Consider the following 18278-nt stretch of genomic DNA (forward strand, 5'->3'; position numbering starts at 1 on the left):
TGGTTCTAAGGCAGGGGTGGGGGAGGTAACAATCCAGATAGTGTAAGGTTATCTGATTTTTTTCAATGAATCTGGGGACACTTTTCAACTTCAATGGATTTTGTATGGGGACTGATGTATAAATCCAGGGACTGTCCTCGGGAAACGTGGACGTCTGGTAACCTTAAGATAGTGGCTAATTTCATCCGGCTCTTTGGGATCTCCCTCACTCACCAGTTGCCCAGCAGGAAGAAGCTGAGACAAAGCAGGGCTTTGATGTTGCACAAAGTGTGCACATGTAGTTCTTTCCTCTCTGAGAATATTTACTGTAAAGATAAAGGTAAAGGACCCCTGGACAGTTAAGTCCAGTCAAAGGAGTTGTGGAGTTGTGGCATTCATCTCACTTTCAGGCCGAGAGAGCTGGCGTTTGTCCACAAACAGCTTTCCGGGTCATGTGGCAAGCAGGACTAAACCGCTTCCGGAGCAACAGAACACATGATGGAAACCAGAGCGCACAGAAATGCCATTTACCTTCCCACCACAGCAGTACCTATTTATCTACTTGCACTGGCATGCTTTCAAACTGCTAGATTGGCAGGAGCTGGGACAGAGCAATGGGAGCTCACTCCGTCACGGGGATTCGAACTGCCAACCTTCCATCAGCAAGCCCAAGAGGCTCAGTGGTTTAGACCACAGTGCCACGCGTGTCCCAATATTTACTGTAGGAAAATCTAATTGGTGGTAGAAATGCCTAAGCAAAGAGGCAAATGTCTGTTCATTGAAAACAGGCAAAAAAGTGTCCATCCTGATTACCTGGGAAGCACCAACTCAAAGGATTTGTCTTGTTGGGATGCAGCTTCAGGTTATTGGCCCTTATTGAGCCCATCACTGCATCCATGTTCTGGTCTGCAGACTGTGCAGCCCCGCAATTCAGAGAAGTAGTGCTGGGTGTCATTCTGGATATTGATGACATCTCATTCCAAATTACCTACTCCAGCAGCTTCATACAGACATTAAACGGCACTGGGAACAAGATGGAATCCTGTGGGACTCCACTGCCTTGCCACTGAACAGCAACCTCACAATACCAGTCTCTGAAACCTGCCCTAGAGATAGGATCAAAACCACTGCAACATGGTGCCTCCAATTTGAGGTCTACAGATATGGCCCAATAAGATATCATGGCCAATTGTATCAAAAGCCACTGGGAAATTAAGGAGTAGAAACAAGGGCATATTCTCTCTAGTGAAAATATTTATATCGGGAAGCAACAACTGAAAATACATTTAAATGGGTTTCTTTGATACTTTAACTCTAACTGTTATAATTAGGAAAATATTTGCATTTTATGCACTATCTGATTTTGCAGCTATAATGTAATGTAAGCTATTAAATTGGCATCCGCCTATCTCGGGAGACAATTGAAAAGTGTGCCGTCAGGGGCGAAGTCAAACCATTGGAGAGTTGAAACATCTTGAAAATGTACTTGGCAAATGAATCCACCTCCTCCATTCTCTCTCTCTAATATATAGATAGATATAGATATATAGATATACCGATATAGATATATATACAGAGAGATAGATAGATATAGATACACACACATACATACAGGTTACGATGAAAGTTAGGAAACAAAATTGTGTGACGTACATATAGATAAATGCATTCAGAAGTAGAATCAGTAAAATGTTCATTCTTTTCCACTAGATAAACTCTTACTGAACCCGTGAACCTGAAACTTCTCCGGGGCTTTCACAGCAGTCTACAGTTTTCAGCTTAAATGGCTGAGTTGTTAACATTTCTTTCTAAATATGACTTGGGGGTACGCATACACTACACAATTAAGCGCATAGCACCTACAAATGTTCCGCTAACCAGATTGCTAATTAGCATGCTGTTTTTATATAATGCTTCATAAAGCTCTACTTAATGCAATCGGATGGCAAGATCATTGAAAGTTACCTCAGTTGCTGCTGTGCAAGAAATCTCTTGGCTTGCACTATCCCCAGAGAAACATTTTGCTAGCCTGTTGTTTCCCCCCACATAACATTGATTAATTTCGGAATCAAGGGTGAAAACAGTGGTCGCCACCTCCTCTGTAGGTCTGATCCTCTAGCCCAAATGCCTGCCCCCTCTATTATCACCTTCACCAAAACAATAACAGCGTCTCTGCATAGTAGTCACAGCACAGAGTACTTTGTGTAAAACAAAAAATCCTCTTTCTACTTCCAGTAATTATTTGCAGTACTGTGATATCTATAATTCTCTCTATGCTCCAACCCTGCTAGATGCCATGCATGGAAAATGGAGGGAAGTTATTCCCCTCTCTAGACAGTTTGTTTTTATTTAACAAACTTTATAGACCACTTACTGGGCGGAAGAACCGGTTTATGAAGAACAATATAAAATATTCATTTTTAAGTAGCGATAAAACCAAACATTAAAAACAAGTTGATGTGACATTGGGTCCTTTGTCAGAATGTTCACCAATCACATGCTGCTACTGCAGCTAGCTTTCCAAAAACAATATTGCGGTAGAGTGAAAAACACTATAGTTGCAAATCAAAGCTGAATAAATGAAGTTTGATAAATAAAAAAATGATCCCAGGGATTACCCTGCTAAATAAGCAGGCCTGGTAATAGGATCTACCCAGCAACTTACTTGGGTCAAGGTTTAGCTAGTTCTAGCAAAAGGGATGAGAAATCTTATGAGGGCCAAATCTCATGTGGACAGGATTTCTTTCTACCTTTAAGATATTTCAAGGTCTTTATTGAAGATATTTTAGGTCACCCTTCAGTCCTAAAATCTGAAGGGTATTTAATTTAAAATAAAGTAGTAGCAGAACCCTGAAGAGCAAACAGCATCCCAACATAAGTAGGAAGTTGGAAAAACAACTTTTAGGGGTGGACTTTGGTTTTTCAAATTTCAGTAGCACCCCATGCAAGCCCAAAATTTAGCAACCCCCTCACCTCCCATTGTGCTCAATTCACTACAACACAGTTGCAATGCCCTCCTGGGCTCAGCACCTAGTGTGGCAGAACTGGTCACACTGCCTTAAATCCATCTCCGCTTTTGGTACAATACATGACAGTTGCACCCAACCACAGCCACCCCTATTATGGCAGGTCATCAACAACCAAGTTAAACGTGATGGTTACTTGTTGCATCATATACCCGCCACCCCCAACTTGCAGGCATGGGGGGTTTTCACCAGGGTTGTAAAAGTGGAAAAGGTTTTTAAACCCTTTCTGCCTCTGCAGAGGTCTGAATGAAACACCCTCCTGCAGCTGCAATCTGCCCTTGGAGCGGAGGAAGCTTCCATTGGTGACAAAGAGAGCTTGTCTCCCAGAGCTACCAGCAATTGTCACAAGGCAGTTCTAACTGGGATTGCAGGAGAGCAGGTTAAATCTTCCCTTCACACATGTTACCAATCCATAAATCAGCTCCATGGTTACTGTCAGGGACGCAGCAGGAGCGCAGGGAGGGGAGGAGATGGAGAGCGAGAGGGAGCAATCCGAGGGCAGCGTAGGAGAAGAAGACAGTAGCCCGAGATATTCCATGAGCCTCTCCAGCGAATCGGAAGATTCACAGAAGGGGGCGCCGGTGGCCAGGGCAAGGGGGGCCCCAAGGGGGACACCCCAGAAGCAAGGGGCCAGCGGGGACTCCCAGAGCAGCAGTTGGAAATCAGGACCAGCTTCCCCACCAGAGCGCAGTGGGGGGGAGGAGTCCCAGGTATCGGGACCAGCGTATTCACCACCAGCGAGAGGAGATGAGTCAGGATTGACCACGCCTCCATCGGAGAGCGGGGGAACGGTCAAGAGGAAGGTTGCCGGCTGGGCGCGCACGCCAAGTTCAAATGTACAGGCGAGCAGCACAGCAGGTAGCCCGGATAGGGAACCAGGTCCTAAAGCCCGCCGGAAGGAGGGGGGAAGAATCAGGGGGGTCAGCGTCAGAAGAGTCCAGAAAGGATGAAACCCCAGCGGGCAGGAGGGCCCAGAGGAGGAAGGAGCGAAGGAAGAGGTGGAGCACGGCTAGAGTCTTAAACTGGTGTGGAAGGGGAGGAGGCTCAGATGGAGCTTCGCCGGTCTAGGGGTTAAGACGTAGAGTTGCACGCTGCGGCTTTGAAATGGAAACCAAACTTCAATAAAGACTTTTGTACATAACGACAGCCTGGCGTTGGTCCTCTGTGAGCTGGGACCAAGGGGCAGCTCTGACAGTTACTATTTATTAAATGGGTTGTTTTTTTTTAAAAAAAAATGCAACAGCAGGGATGTGTTGCATGCCATGCCAAGTTTGGCTCTAAGGTTTTCACTTCCACCTTCCATCTCTTATATGAGACTAGCAAGGTAGCACAATGACATGCAGTCTAAATGGAATATCTGCATCTGCCAGGAAGTGACATTTCATGCTTTGTGGTGGGCTGATGACCATATGCCGTTATTGCTATGTACTGAATTCACAAGCTCTGAGTGCCTTCTGGCGGTTCCCTCACTGCGAGAAGTGAAGTTACAGGGAACCAGGGCCTTCTCGGTAGTGGCGCCCACCCTGTGGAACAGCCTCCCATCAGATGTCAAGGAAATAAACACCTGACTTTTAGAAGACATCTGAAGGCAGCCCTGTTTAGGGAAGTTTTTAATGTTTGATGTTTTATGGTAATTTAAATATTTTGTTGGAAGCCATGCAGCGTGGCTGGGGAAACCCAGCCAGATGGGCAGGGTATAAATAATAAATTATATTTATTAATTATTATTATTAACCGTTTTACCACACAAACAGGCAGTTCAGACATCGAAGGACACAGTTTGCATTGGATCACATTTACTTCATTTTAGAAAATGAAGAAACTTTGCTAAGTGTAAACTGCAGCATTTTTCCTTTAATTTATCATTGGAACATGCAGAATATCAGAGTGGAACAGTCCTATATATTACGGTATATTTTGGATTTATCACTGGAAATTAAAATGGATGGTTACATTTACTCAGATCAGTCTGGCAAGAAACACACATACACACAGAGGAAAATTCTCAGAAGCTATGTAATAAATGTAAAATCACTGTTTGAGGAGTATAAACTCTCTTCAGAGACATTAAAAGGTATGTCCTTGTCAAACTGTCCTGTTAAGTCAAATCTAATTTGTAGCCTATCTTTCTTTAGGCTGATAATGTTCTAGTGAACTTGACATGTCTCCGTAGATTTCTCAGGCTGGGATGAACTTACAGAAGCTTCCAGAAATACACTAGACTTTCTTAGCCAATGTATGTGTTTACCAAATGTCATTAACAGGCTTGGGCATCGAAACACAGTGTGGCCTATGTTTCAGTACTATATAGGTCAAAGAGGCAAATGGAGCTCAAAGTGTGATACGGCATGTCAGAAAACTGAAGCAGAATGCAAAGGTCATATTGCTAAGCATATACACACACACACTATGGCATGTGTGATGAAGCCCAGAAGCTCCATACCCAAAGTGATCGAATTTCACACAAGAGTATTTGGCTAAATAGCAAAGCAGCAAACTTAGGTAGCTTGTCATCCACAGCACAATCTCTGTTTCTAGATACAATAGAACTTCTACTTTCAAGAGCCTCCATTTGCGGACATTCCAAGTTGCGACCACGGCAAACCTGAAAGTAACTGGTGGGTTTGCCATCGTTCATGCATGTGCAGGAGCGGCGATCACCATTCGCACCTACCCAGAAGCAGTGATCGCCGTTCGCGCATGCGCAGAAGCGGGCAATCACTGCCCGCGCCTACGCACACGGCGCCTCTCCCAGCGACCCATTTCATAAGGACAGGCCTCCGGAATGGGTTGTGGTCATGAGTAGAGGTTCCACTGTATTAGATATGATAATAGGTTGGGAGCAGAAAAGGCAGGCCAGCTTCAGTCACATCGTCCAGTGGCTCCCCTTCCTCTTTAAGCTTAAGGTAGTATGCATGTAACATCACTATACATCACTGGAGACATGGAGCAACCAAGGAAAAGAAAATTTTCGTGCTGTGTTGTGCTCTCCACCTCCTTGTAACTTGTAGTGACATTTACATTGTTCCATGGCATCAAGGTGATGTGACTTTCTCACCTGTGCCAACACCGTCCTCTGAAGCAGAGTGGGGGTAGACAATCACCATATGTTGATGTCATGATACAAGAGAAATGATTCCACAGGTTATGAGAAAGAAGGATAGAATCTGACACAGAGAAGCCAATTTGGGCTGATGCTCCCAGTCTCTCCATTCTTATCTCTCCGATTTTCTAAATTACTGCAAAACATATCTTCTGTTAAATTATTGTTACACTTCATTATAATGGCACAGAAACTTTGGCATTTAACGTTGGTTTGGACAACTATGAATTAGTTGCAAGCAATGCCACCCACAATGCACTTCTAGCCTTTGTGAAATTGCTGATTCACAGAATATCACATTGCCTACATACACCTTTATAACGCCAGTTCTCCTGCTAATGTCAGTACTTGTATCTCATTTTGCCTTGCTTTGCTCATGACTGCTTTGGTAATAAAGATAGAATAAGAAAAAGAGAAGAATAGAAGTTTTTGATGTGTTTTTTAAGCCATGTAAAATATGTAGTTAGAGCTTAAACCTTGCCTCGAAAAATCAAACCTCAGCAAATTAAAGCCAATGTGGAATGATGTCCAAAAGATGAAAGAAAGAAAAAGTCCAGCCTGGGTGTTATGCAAAACTATAAAAAAAACCCCAGCAAGGATGAAAATACCTAAAAGCTTATATAATGTCAAAAGATAAAGCGAATATAGCATTATTACCGTATATAGCTAACTGAGCTATTTAATTAAACCCAACCTAAGGCTGACAAAAATATTTACATCCAGTTCTTGAACTCACGGCACAAAAGCAGTTATAAGGCAAATACAAATATATAAGCTTTTGCATCATACACACTCCTTTTTTCTCTATCTGTGCAATCCTATTACTAATAGGGGAGAAGGATATCAACCACCACTCGGTGCAGTATGGGGTACCGTCTATTTCTTCAAGCCTAACCATGTCTGCTGAGAAGTTTTATTGAAAATGGGGCTTACTTCAAGGTAGGTGGGGTTAGAGATTGAAATCTCCTTGCATTGCTGGAACCCAAAAGAATCCTGGTGCCAGGGATCTATTGCTAGCCTAAGACCATTGTTATGGCGAAGAATGGGGTGTGTGCAAACTGTTCATTAAAGGTAAAGGTAAAGGGACCCCTGACCATTAGGTCCAGTCATGACCGACTCTGGGGTTGCAGTGTTCATCTCGCTTTATTGGCCAAGGGAGCCGGCGTACAGCTTCCAGGTCATGTGGCCAGCATGACTAAGCTGCTTCTGGCGAACCAGAGCAGCACACGGAAATGCCGTTTACCTTCCCGCCGGAGTGGTATCTATTTATCTACTTGCACTTTGATGTGCTTTCGAACTGCTAGGTTGGCAGGAGCAGGGACTGAGCAACGGGAGCTCACCCTGTCATGGGGATTCAAACTGCCCACCTTCTGATCGGCAAGTCCTAGGCTCTGTGGTTTAACCCACAGAGCCACCCACGTCCCATGTAAAAAACTGTTCATTAGTAGTACTTTATTTGTACAATTAATGGATATGTTTTCTTTTAAAACTTTGGGTTGTATCCAGACAATCATTTGCCTAAAGGCCTCCCTACAGCAACCCCCTGAACACTGTCCCCAATCTGCTCATGGGGGTCAAGGAGTCATCCACAACTGCACCAAGGAAGATACAGGGAATGGCAGCAGCAGCAGTGTTACCATATTTCAAACACTGAACATTTTACCAATTTCTGCTGCTAGAGACAGCAATATTCCAGATATGTCCAGGAAATTCTAGACGTATGGCAACCCTAAGCAGGAGAGAGTAACTGGCTGAAATCAGACAGAGCTACCTTGCCCAGGCAGGTTTTCAGGATAAACTCATACTACTCTGGTTACAACCTCCCTTTGTTAATAAGAGCTGAGAAGCTGTTTCCATTTTATTTATTTTTCAGATTTATCAGCTGCTCCACAGAAAGAAGCTACCATGGAAGTGCACAAAAAGGTACAAAGATACAGACTCAATAATCTAAAAAAAAAAAAAGCACCCCCCTAAAAAACTATTTCTACAATTGTACAGTTAATTTTCCATAAAAAGACTGAGAAATCATTTTAGGGAAAGTCATCTTAAAGACAAATGACTTCAGTGGCCCCCTAAACATCAGAACCTAGGGACGTGTCTAACATCAGCTGGCAATGGATCCCAAGGGGCTGGAACACTTGTTCGAATTTCAGGAATACAAAGGCACTTCCTGCAACCTTGATTTACATTCTTGTCTTCAATTTCTAGCAAGCTGGAAACAGCTCTATTAGAAAAGAGCTTAAATCCTTTGGTTTTCACACACACACACACACACACACACACACACACACCAATGACCCTTGGCATTCTCAGTCAGAGGTGCTTTGTTTTTGTTTTGTTTTTAGAAATAATAAACTTGCATGCTATCACTCAGGGATTAATCAGCCTGTGTTAATTATTTGTCAGCAAAAATAATTTAAATACTTATTTTGAGCAATTGCTTAGAACCCATGAGCAAACACTGTTAAATATTAATTCATATTTAATTACTAGAAAATGCAGGAATGGACATGTTCTTTCATTAGCCCCGATAATTTCCATTACTAATCCGACATATACAAATTAGAAGTAAATTACTCTTCTGTGGTATGGGTTTGTTTTCTTGCTAATTCTCCAGGGGATTTGCCCCCCTGAACCCTATAACTGTTGCACGTCAAACAACCACGGGTGGGAGCTGCGTATGTGTGAGCACTGATTATCTCTTTGACTTGATTTTTTTTAAAAAAAATGAGGAGTTCAATGGATGACATAAGAGATGGAAACGACATCTGCAGTAGAGTACTTACTGCATTGAAGTTGGGGAAGAGATTGACAGCTGCTGCAGTGTCCAGAGGGAATGGAAGAAAGGGTTTGATATCCAACGGAGGCTGCAGGGCTGGGGCTGGAGGACGTACCAGGGCTGGAAGAGCAGGGCTCTGGCATGTACCTCCTATACAAAGAAAGGAGGGGAAAGAAAAAAAAAAGTGAAATCATACATAATAGATTTTTTAATCTGGTTTCATTGTATTGTAGATAACAGGCACTTAAAACTAAGTCAGTTAAGAATGTCAGCCATCAGTCTCTTTGGCTTGGCAGCCTGGCAAGAATACACACACACGCACACACACACACACACACACACACACACACACACACACACACAAAGCCTGCCAGGCTCTTCAACTGTGCTGAAGGGCCACTACTCTCTGTGGAGGCAATGGCTCATGCGCCATGAAAATATTGCTCGGGCAAAGGCATAAAGCACAGGTTTCCATTCCCCCCCCCCCAATCTAATCAGTTCAACAATACAGTTGCTTGTGTAACTTTGAGGACCTCACACTTTGGATCTTTAAGGAATGATTCAGTGTCTTACTGCATAGCCTCCAACCTTTCTCTGATGAAAACAGGGACATCCTGCCATACGCTCCGTTTGGAGGGTCTGTTACTGTCTTCCTCTTTCTGCCTACCTGTGCTTAATGAAGCACCAAATAAGGTAGAATGAAGCCAAATAACCATTTGATTTGTCTTACAAAGCCACACACACATATAGGACCCCATGACAGAAGGGGAAACAGTTTAGGAGACAGGTGGAGGAGAGAAGGAGTGAGTGAGGAAAAGACTGAATACATCTCCCATACTTTTATGTTCCATATCACCCCTCCTTAAGCAGTTTGTCTAGGATTTCTTGTTTGAAGACTTGTCCCCCCCCCTTTTTTTTTACACTCAAGGGGCTTCTGGCATATATTCCACATGGGAAAGTAATATAATATGCAACTTGAGTTTTCTATTGTTTCCACAAAGAAGTCCCATTATGAACAGAAAGAAAGACCTTGGTTTTGTGAATTTAATAATAATAAAATGAACATTTGTGTTTAGAACACTTTTCAAGGTTTTCTCTTTGCTCTTAATAAAATGAACTAATGTTATTTCTCCAAACTAATTACAAGGCTTTACAGTGAACTTTAAAGGCTAATCTTACCAAGCAGCCTGAAGAACTGAGTAAGAACCTGCTCTCTTAAAAAAGAACAAAATGTGGTATTAAGCTATTCTCTGAAATTCTGACCAAAACAGATCTTCAGTATAACTGGCAAGCCCTATAGACTATTGTCACAGGTTAGGGTGATCAAGAATTGCAGTGAGCTAGTGTCCCCTGCTAATGCTGCTTCTGAGCATTCTCTGGGACCCAGATGGAAATGAAGCAATTCCTTTGCATACTGATAAGCAGGCACCTACTAAACACGGACCTAAATTTTTCTTGTGGTTTGCCCCCATCACAGACCACAACATATTCAGTTGCCTGAAAGCTGGGAATATTCAAGTCCTATCTCTGCTTACAATGACTCCTGTATTTTCTGGTATACTTCCAGAACATCAATTCACAGCTAATTAAGATTCTTTGAATCCTGTGAAATTCTTAAATATGCCTGTATTCTCTTAATTTGACAGGCAAGTAGCAGACTGCAAAAACTGGCAGGGGAGTGTCCAAAAAACCCCCCACCTAAACAAACAAACAAACAAACAGAGCACCCCACAAACAAAATGCAATGGTCATTTTCCTCCCTGCTGAAAATATTCCACTGAAAGATAAAGAATGAGTAGAAGGTAAGAAACTTGATTCCTTTATATAAGGTAAGAGGTTCTTTTCCAGTTACAATTCTTATATAAAATCATTGGATGGATTCACTTCGAATGTATTAACTGCAGCCAGAAAAGCTCTTAACCAGAGTTGCATTTTAATACATCTAATTGAAGGCTCACAGTAAATGATTGAATTAACTTGCTATATCAAATTATCAACTCTCCTACTTTTGGTAGGAAATCTGCTGGAGATGAAATTATGTGACAACACGCTTTTACCATCTTTTCAATTGCTCTCTAAAACACCTGACAAAAAAAAAAGTTTAGCGAAAGGGAAGCATTGGTCTTATAAATCAAGTATATCAATTTATGGCTCATGTTTATTTCACATTGTACACTGACTTCCATGGAATCTCTTGTGATTTACAACACTTGTGAAAGTGGAAATTGAATCCGACCTTTAGAAGAGCGCCATTATGGGAGGGGAAGTGATAAAAGAATAATACAAGTCAGCCCTCATCTTAGGCAACCAGACAGTCATTTATCAGCTGCTTAAATATTGGCTAAATTGACCTGGGGGAGTCAGAAGTATTTAAGGCACTGCTGTGAGAAACTTGGCTAGATAGACTGTTACTTTGGTTCAGTACTTCAGTGCAATATTGTAATTGAACAGAAGAGATTAAATAAGAATGACTGTTATAGCATACAGGAAAAGGGCAGCTAACCCTGTGCCCTCCAGATATTGTCTAATCCCTCTCCCAAGACCCCAAGCATGAGCTATGTTGACTGGGGCTCATGGGAGGCCAAATCCAACAGAATCGTGGACAGCCACAGATTGGCCACTCCCAATAAAGAGGGTTGCTTCTAAGATCTATGGGTTCTATTTACATTTTCAAAAAAAGAGAAGGCTCTTAGATCACTGAGGATGATGCAAGGGTTGGTTGTAATATTGTTTTTTATAAGGCCCTTGTCAGCACTAATCTAATATCTTGTCAGCCTAACCGAACAGTGGGAACCTTGAGAATTTCCAGGCAGATGGGATAGCATTTTTATAAATCCACAGAGCTCACAGCAAGAAATTCCCAGATATCACCCAAACACTTTGGCCAGATCTCCAAGTGGATGATCTCTTCTGCATCCAGCAGAACACCCAGAGCACCTCATTTATCAGAGCCACTAGTTGCATTAGGTACAAAATACAATCTGAAATTTCAGTGTGCTTGCCTGACTGCTTGGCCCTTGGATCATTAACAAACTAGAACACTCAATGGCACACAATTGCCAATACAACTCAAGTGTGTATCTTAGGGTTTATCCAAGCCTTGTCTGACAGTAATGCACTACATCTGTCTGGCTCCTGGACATATTGGTTGTGCCCGTGTCTGTGAATGACAAATCTATTTTGGAATATCACGAACTTGGCAAATCCATACCCAAGAATATCACCAGTAGTAAAAACTCTCATTTCCTTCTTGTCCCAAAGATTTGCTCCCTGCTTCTTACCCAAGTCACAGCAGGTACAGCCATGTGTTACGCTCCATGCAAACCTAATGACTTAAATATGTGTTAGCTGGCAAATCCTTCCTGTGAAATAGACATAGGACTTTTCTAATCAATGAATGTGTGTCTAAATCTACCTTCAGTTTTTAAAAGATGTCATACTGCTGGCATATAGATAAAATTAAATGAGGGAGATATGCAGGACAAATGAAGCGACAGGATAGCATATCCACCAAGACTCTTTCCTTCCCCATCAGAAATCTGACAGTTTTGCCTGAACTTGAACTTATGATTTATTTTAAAGACATGATGTCTGAATGGCAGCAGGTACAATGACTCACTCTAGCCTGACCTTTTCCCAGAGGGAGGGGGGAAACCTCCGTACAATCCCAATAAGCAATATACACCACACCAGTTGCTGTGCTCTTAGTTTCTCAAGGAACGGGCAGGGCGACATACTAATAACCTTGATCATTTTACAGCATCAGTACTGGAAGACTTCAAAAAAAAAATTAGAAGTTAACAGTCGCACAAAAACATGTAAGGAGTGTGTGAGAGAGAGGGGAGGGGGGGAGAGGGAGAGAGAGAGGTATTGGCATTTACCGTATTTCATATACACTATCCAATTGGATAGTGTATAACAACTACACAACTATATTCCTGCTAGGAGGAGAATGGCATTTTACTATCAATTCAAAACTGCAGTTCTAGCTCTTGGAAAATACAAAACCGTTATGCCTTAGCTGAAGCAATATTGCCTGGATTCTTAACAATGAAGCAATTGTTTGGAAAGTCCCATACCTACATGCCTTCTTACATAAAGTACACAGTGATTCATGCAGCAAAATTCTAAGCGTGCTTACTCAGAAGCATATCCCATTCTGCACAGTTGGATTTACTCTCAAGAAAGCGTACATATGATTTCCACATTAAAATGCATCATTTTAAAAAGCAGCACGGGAAATGGGTTTAAGCCAAATCAAACTCTGTCTGAGTGTAGGAGATACTTTATAATACAGTGGTACCTCGGGTTACATACGCTTCAAGTTACAGACACTTCAGGTCACAGACTCTGCTAACCCAGAAATAGTACCTCGGGTTAAGAAGTTTGTTTCAGGATAAGAACAGAAATCGTGTGGCGGCGGCACAGTGGCAGTGTGAGGCCCCATTAGCTAAAGTGGTGTTTCAGGTTAAGAACAGTTTCAGGTTAAGAACGGACCTCCGGAACGAATTAAGTTCTTAACCCGAGGTACCACTGTACTGAAGGTTCCCTGTAACTTCCATGATTCTTTCACTTCTGTTTGATGCTACATCAGGGAACCGAGGGCTGTTGATCTGAGGGCTATGACAACATTCCAACTATGGGATCAGATACAGTCTAACAGAACATAAAATGTTATGAATATGTAAATAAACAAGATGCATGATATTTCCACAGCAGTAACAACGTGAAGCTCCTAAGCTGACTGTGACATTAACAGATATAAAAAAATGCAAAGTGGCAGCAGTTTTCCCCCATGTTTATGTAAATTGATTTCAACATACATAATACATGCACACTAAGATAACAAACATTTTAAATGTTGGGCATTTGATTCTTATACAAATTGCTTTTGTTGCATCTCAAGTAATTTGTATTTGCACTATTCAGTTATGTCCATGCGTGCATAATATATTTGCAAATGGCAATCACATCTTTCCATCCTTCTCTAGTTTAAAGGATTATTTCAAGCGCTATTCCAAAGAACTTGCTACGGCACTCCTCTTTTGATTGTCCTTTGTAAGTATGAAAGCAAAGACAAAAGACCTCTAGGACAAGAAAAGTCCAGTACATTCTGAGTGCATTGATTTTATCATTGTTCATAACTGCTCATCAGTGTTCCACTCTTGTAAAAACTATTCAAGTTTTTTAGCAGTGAGAAGTACTATTTACATCTCTCCCCTGCTAACCGTTTGTTAACATCTCAGACAGCTGTATGCACCATTTTCTGCTGTGTGTGAAGTAGATAGAAAGAAGAATTTGCTTCTGGGGAATCTATAGATCCTATCACTGTGAATGTGCCCATTTCTAAACTCTTTCCTGTCAGCTGTACGATTAGTCTCAAGAAGCAGATATCTTATCAGAATCCTTCTCTCAAATATGCTTGCCAGACCATATTTTGTAAACCCAAGGATTTCAGTCCTAGGATTTTTAAAGTTACTATCCTCTGAAATTCCCTAAAAAGATGGAGCAACCTTATATTGACATTTACATGTTCAAGTCAATGTTAAAAAAATAAAATCATTTGTACATAAGTACAAAGTTTTTAACAGCTGATCGCCCCGCCCCGCAAAGCTCAAAATAGATTAGCAGCCAGAAGAACACTAGCTCTGCAATAACAAGACCTATAAGTTTAATTACTTCAGACTGTGCAGCTGGATTCAGAAAATGAAGCTTTTAATATCATGAGGAAACAAAGAATGGCTATAATTATTTTTCCTTTGGACAGAACTGGGTGAAAGTTGCAGGCATAGTAGCCCCTCCTCAGGGGGGGTGGCTCATGAAGGAGAGTGGAGATGGTTCCATCCTGAGTTGTTGATGGCAAGTTTGCAGGTATGTGTACCAATGCAGTACAGTGGTGCCTTGACTAAAGTCCAGTCTTATAAGTCTGTTTTGGACTAAGTCCAATTGCAACCTGGAAATGAGTGCTCCGTCTTGAGTCATTTTTTATATATAAGTTGGGCCCGGCTGCTGTATTAGTGGTCGCTTTTCATCATCTGGTTCCTTTGAATGTGTTTCATTTGTTAATTAAGCCCCTCGCTGCTAATCAGAGGCTTTCTGTTGAGTCTATCGGCTGCTGAGTCCCGAGCACCCATGCAACACAGAGGTGACATTTGGAGGTTTTGTTTTTGCTATTTTTTTGCGTTTTGGTTTGTGTGGCTTTTTCAGTTTTTTGACTGTGACTTCACTTTATGTGGCTGACCTGTGACCGTGGCTTGTGACTTTGTTTTTGTGACTTGTTTCTGTAACTGTGTGGAACCCAGTTCAGCTACTGGTTGACTGTGTGACTGCAGAAATGGATAAAAGCCACACACACCCCCAATCCAAACAATGACTATCATCAGTGCACGTAAGGAAAAAACTAATTTTTTTTCATCTACAATTCTGTCATATTTGTTTTATAGTACAGTACACTGATTATTGCCTACATTTTATGGATCAATGGTCTTGTTAGACAGTAAAATTTGTGTTAAATTGCTGTTTTAGGGGGTGTTTTTCATTGTCTAGAACGGATCAATCCATTTTCAATTACTTTCTATGGGAAAGCACGCCTTGTTTTAAGTCCGCTTTGTTTTAAGACCAGACTTCTGGAACGGATTTCGGTCTTAAATCAAGGTACCACTGTAACCACCAACAATTCAGAGTCACACCATCTCTGCTTCATCTGGCACCAAGGAATGCAGTGCCATCACTCGGAAGGTGCCACTACCTCTGCCGTCCCACTCACAAGCTACAACTAAACCTGTCAAATTGGATAAAACAATCCAATTATTTTGTACTGGGCACCTGGGCGTACTCCCTCATAAATAGATCAGTTCCAGGATTTTTGTAGAACAAGAGCATTGATATTTTGCTGAATTTCGAGCATAGTTCCCAGTTTTGACTGCATTACACAGTTCTTGAAGGGGGGAAAAACATTAATACCCTTGCATGTCTAGCATATTGCTGGCAGCCGCTGACCCATTTGCAGTATGCAGCTGCGAATCTACATACTTAAAATTAGCATTGATATCTTCCTTATTGCAACCAGGTTATATGCTTGCAACGAAGCTACTTTTTCCTCTTTCTCTCAAGTGTTTTCAATATAGAAAGTGTGTATTTAAAATGTTGCTCCACTGTCTGTGTTGGATAATGATATTACAGGGGGTGGAGGATAACTGGCCACATATTGATTGATCACATGGAGAAGCTATTATTTCCTGACATCTAGCTACAAGTGAATGTGTTTCACACTTGAGAGAGGGAATGAGAGGATAATTTTTTCAGAGGTTGGAAATGGAGCAAGACACTTCAAAAAAAAAAAAAAGGTATGGAAAAAATGAATGCCATTTTTTCAACCCCTTTTTTTGTTAAACTGAAAACATCTGAAACTTTCAACTTGCCATTGACTTTGTCATCGTTGAAGATAAATTATTGTTTTTGACTAGCCTGAGTAAATTTCATTTTTTCCTCTCTATATATACATAATTAATAATGATGGTTTGGCAGAGCAGATATTAACTTTCCAGCTTTATTTCTGAACAGCTCTTTCCAAAGAACGTGGACAGAAAAGAAAGTAAAATGTATGAACGCCACTATGGAAAATTTTAAAACTGTTGGCATTTCCATGTGACATAAATTGTAAATCTACATTTTTAAAATATTGATGTCTAGGATTTGCCAACATATCAACTCCCATGTCCCTTCTCTTTTTATTCATGATATTCTCTTGTGTCTTAAGAGGTAAGTGAACAAGACTTTTTAGTTTGTTTCACATATATATGCTTCCCCCACTGATTTCTGATTTAGGGATGGATAACCAGCAAGATGTTGCTATGCTATAGCTGCCATAATCCTTGACCACTGTTCATCCTGGCTGGTGCTGATGGAACATCTGGAGGGGCAAATATTTCTATCCAGTGTATGCATGTACTTGTAAATATACCTGTTCACAACATGTGCTGCATGCATGTTTGAATGAACATGATTGTACACACATCTCAGTGCTAATTCACTTGGCATTTTTGGGTGGTAATATCCAGTCTAAATGAAACAGCTTGGGTTTGGGGTAGATGGTGCACAATGGAATCACTTGACCATTCACTGGTATCATACAACAACTAAAAAATACTCATGTGAATCTTCAATACTCTTGGCAATGTTGAACAAATTATTTTCTTGGGAAATGTTGTGTGATTCATGCTCTTAACAATGAAAATGACATAATCATTATCTATTTGAAACATTCAAACATATTAATATAAAGCCACCTTTCATACTATTGTCGTTTGCTAATTAGAACGATTGATTGATAGGCATCTGATGTGTTTTATCTTAGCTTTGACTAGAAAATTAAATTAAAATGAATTCATTTCTACTGAACTGAATTCATTTCTAATAGAGCTGGTGTCCCTGTCCCCTTCAGTGCTGTAGTTCTTGAATATGCATCTAATTATATTGGACATTTAAAAAGAATTGAACGCTGAGAACACCAAATCCTCCTCCTCTTCAAAAGACAGTAGGAGTTCCACATACATGCAACTAGGTTACACAATCCAACTTTCTTCAAGTAAGAAGGAACAACTATCTAGCAATAGCAAAATATTCTCAACTTGTTGGACATCTGGTGTCTCCCCTCCCCCCCTCCCCTAGTCATTTAACAGATGCTTAAGTTTCATATTCATCAATTGACAGATAACAAATGCTTAATGTAGTTCCTAATCAAGGTGGTGTTTTTAACTGAAAATTTGAAGTGGAGGCAACACATGCTGCTCTTGATCCCACATGACTGTGAAATCATCTGTGAAATAAGGAGATCAGAAGAAGAGCAGTGTGTTCCTTTGTGGACACATTCTGTAATTATTTTGGTTGAAACAGAGCATTGTTCTCTGGGTACAAAAGCAACAATGTTGTTTTGTTTAGGAGAGAGGCAAGAAATCCAGAAACATAGTACCTGGTATTTTGCAAAACCTCTTAAATATTCTACAGATCGAGCTTTTTAAACAAGGACTGCGTGGCTTTCTTTATGATGAAAGTGTTCCGGATTAGATCCTCTGTTATTTACCCTGAGCCTAAGCTGTGGTTCAGCAAATAAAGCGTTAAGGTAAACTGCAGGGAGGAAAGACGTGAAATAATAGCTATGTTTGCCCTGCACAGATCTTGGCCCTGTCCCTGCTATTTAGGCTATGCCAAAAGGGACTGTACAATAATTGCTTCCCACTGCTCCTTACTCTAGCTCTGCTGTTTGAAGAAGTGCTATTCTCATGGGGGTTGGAAGAACATGTACTGGCAGGAAATGCTAGCAGCTAAAACCCAGCTTTCACATTCCAAATGGATACTCATCCCAAGGCTTATTAGCATTTGAACTTTCTTA

The 18278-nt window shown here is 41.2% G+C and overlaps 1 protein-coding gene and 1 long non-coding RNA gene across 14 annotated transcripts in view; one reads left to right on the plus strand and one right to left on the minus strand.

Moving 5' to 3' along the window:
* The window catches only part of ZNF385D (zinc finger protein 385D), a 583216-nt gene that overhangs the window by 125892 nt on the left and 439046 nt on the right, over nucleotides 1–18278 (minus strand). For all 13 annotated transcript variants that reach the window (XM_081882143.1, XM_081882152.1, XM_081882148.1 and 10 more), the window contains one exon: nucleotides 8895–9037. In XM_081882143.1, the coding sequence (XP_081738269.1) occupies nucleotides 8895–9037 (143 nt within the window). The remainder of the gene's footprint in view (nucleotides 1–8894; nucleotides 9038–18278) is intronic.
* Nucleotides 4779–8480, plus strand: LOC309325838. The gene is made up of 3 exons (XR_014150060.1): nucleotides 4779–5079; nucleotides 6940–7047; nucleotides 7982–8480. It is a non-coding gene; the product is annotated as an uncharacterized lncRNA (long non-coding RNA).

The sequence above is a fragment of the Podarcis erhardii genome (genome assembly GCF_964252035.2).
Source record: "Podarcis erhardii genome assembly, chromosome: 12".
Classification (NCBI taxonomy): Eukaryota; Metazoa; Chordata; class Lepidosauria; order Squamata; family Lacertidae; genus Podarcis; species Podarcis erhardii.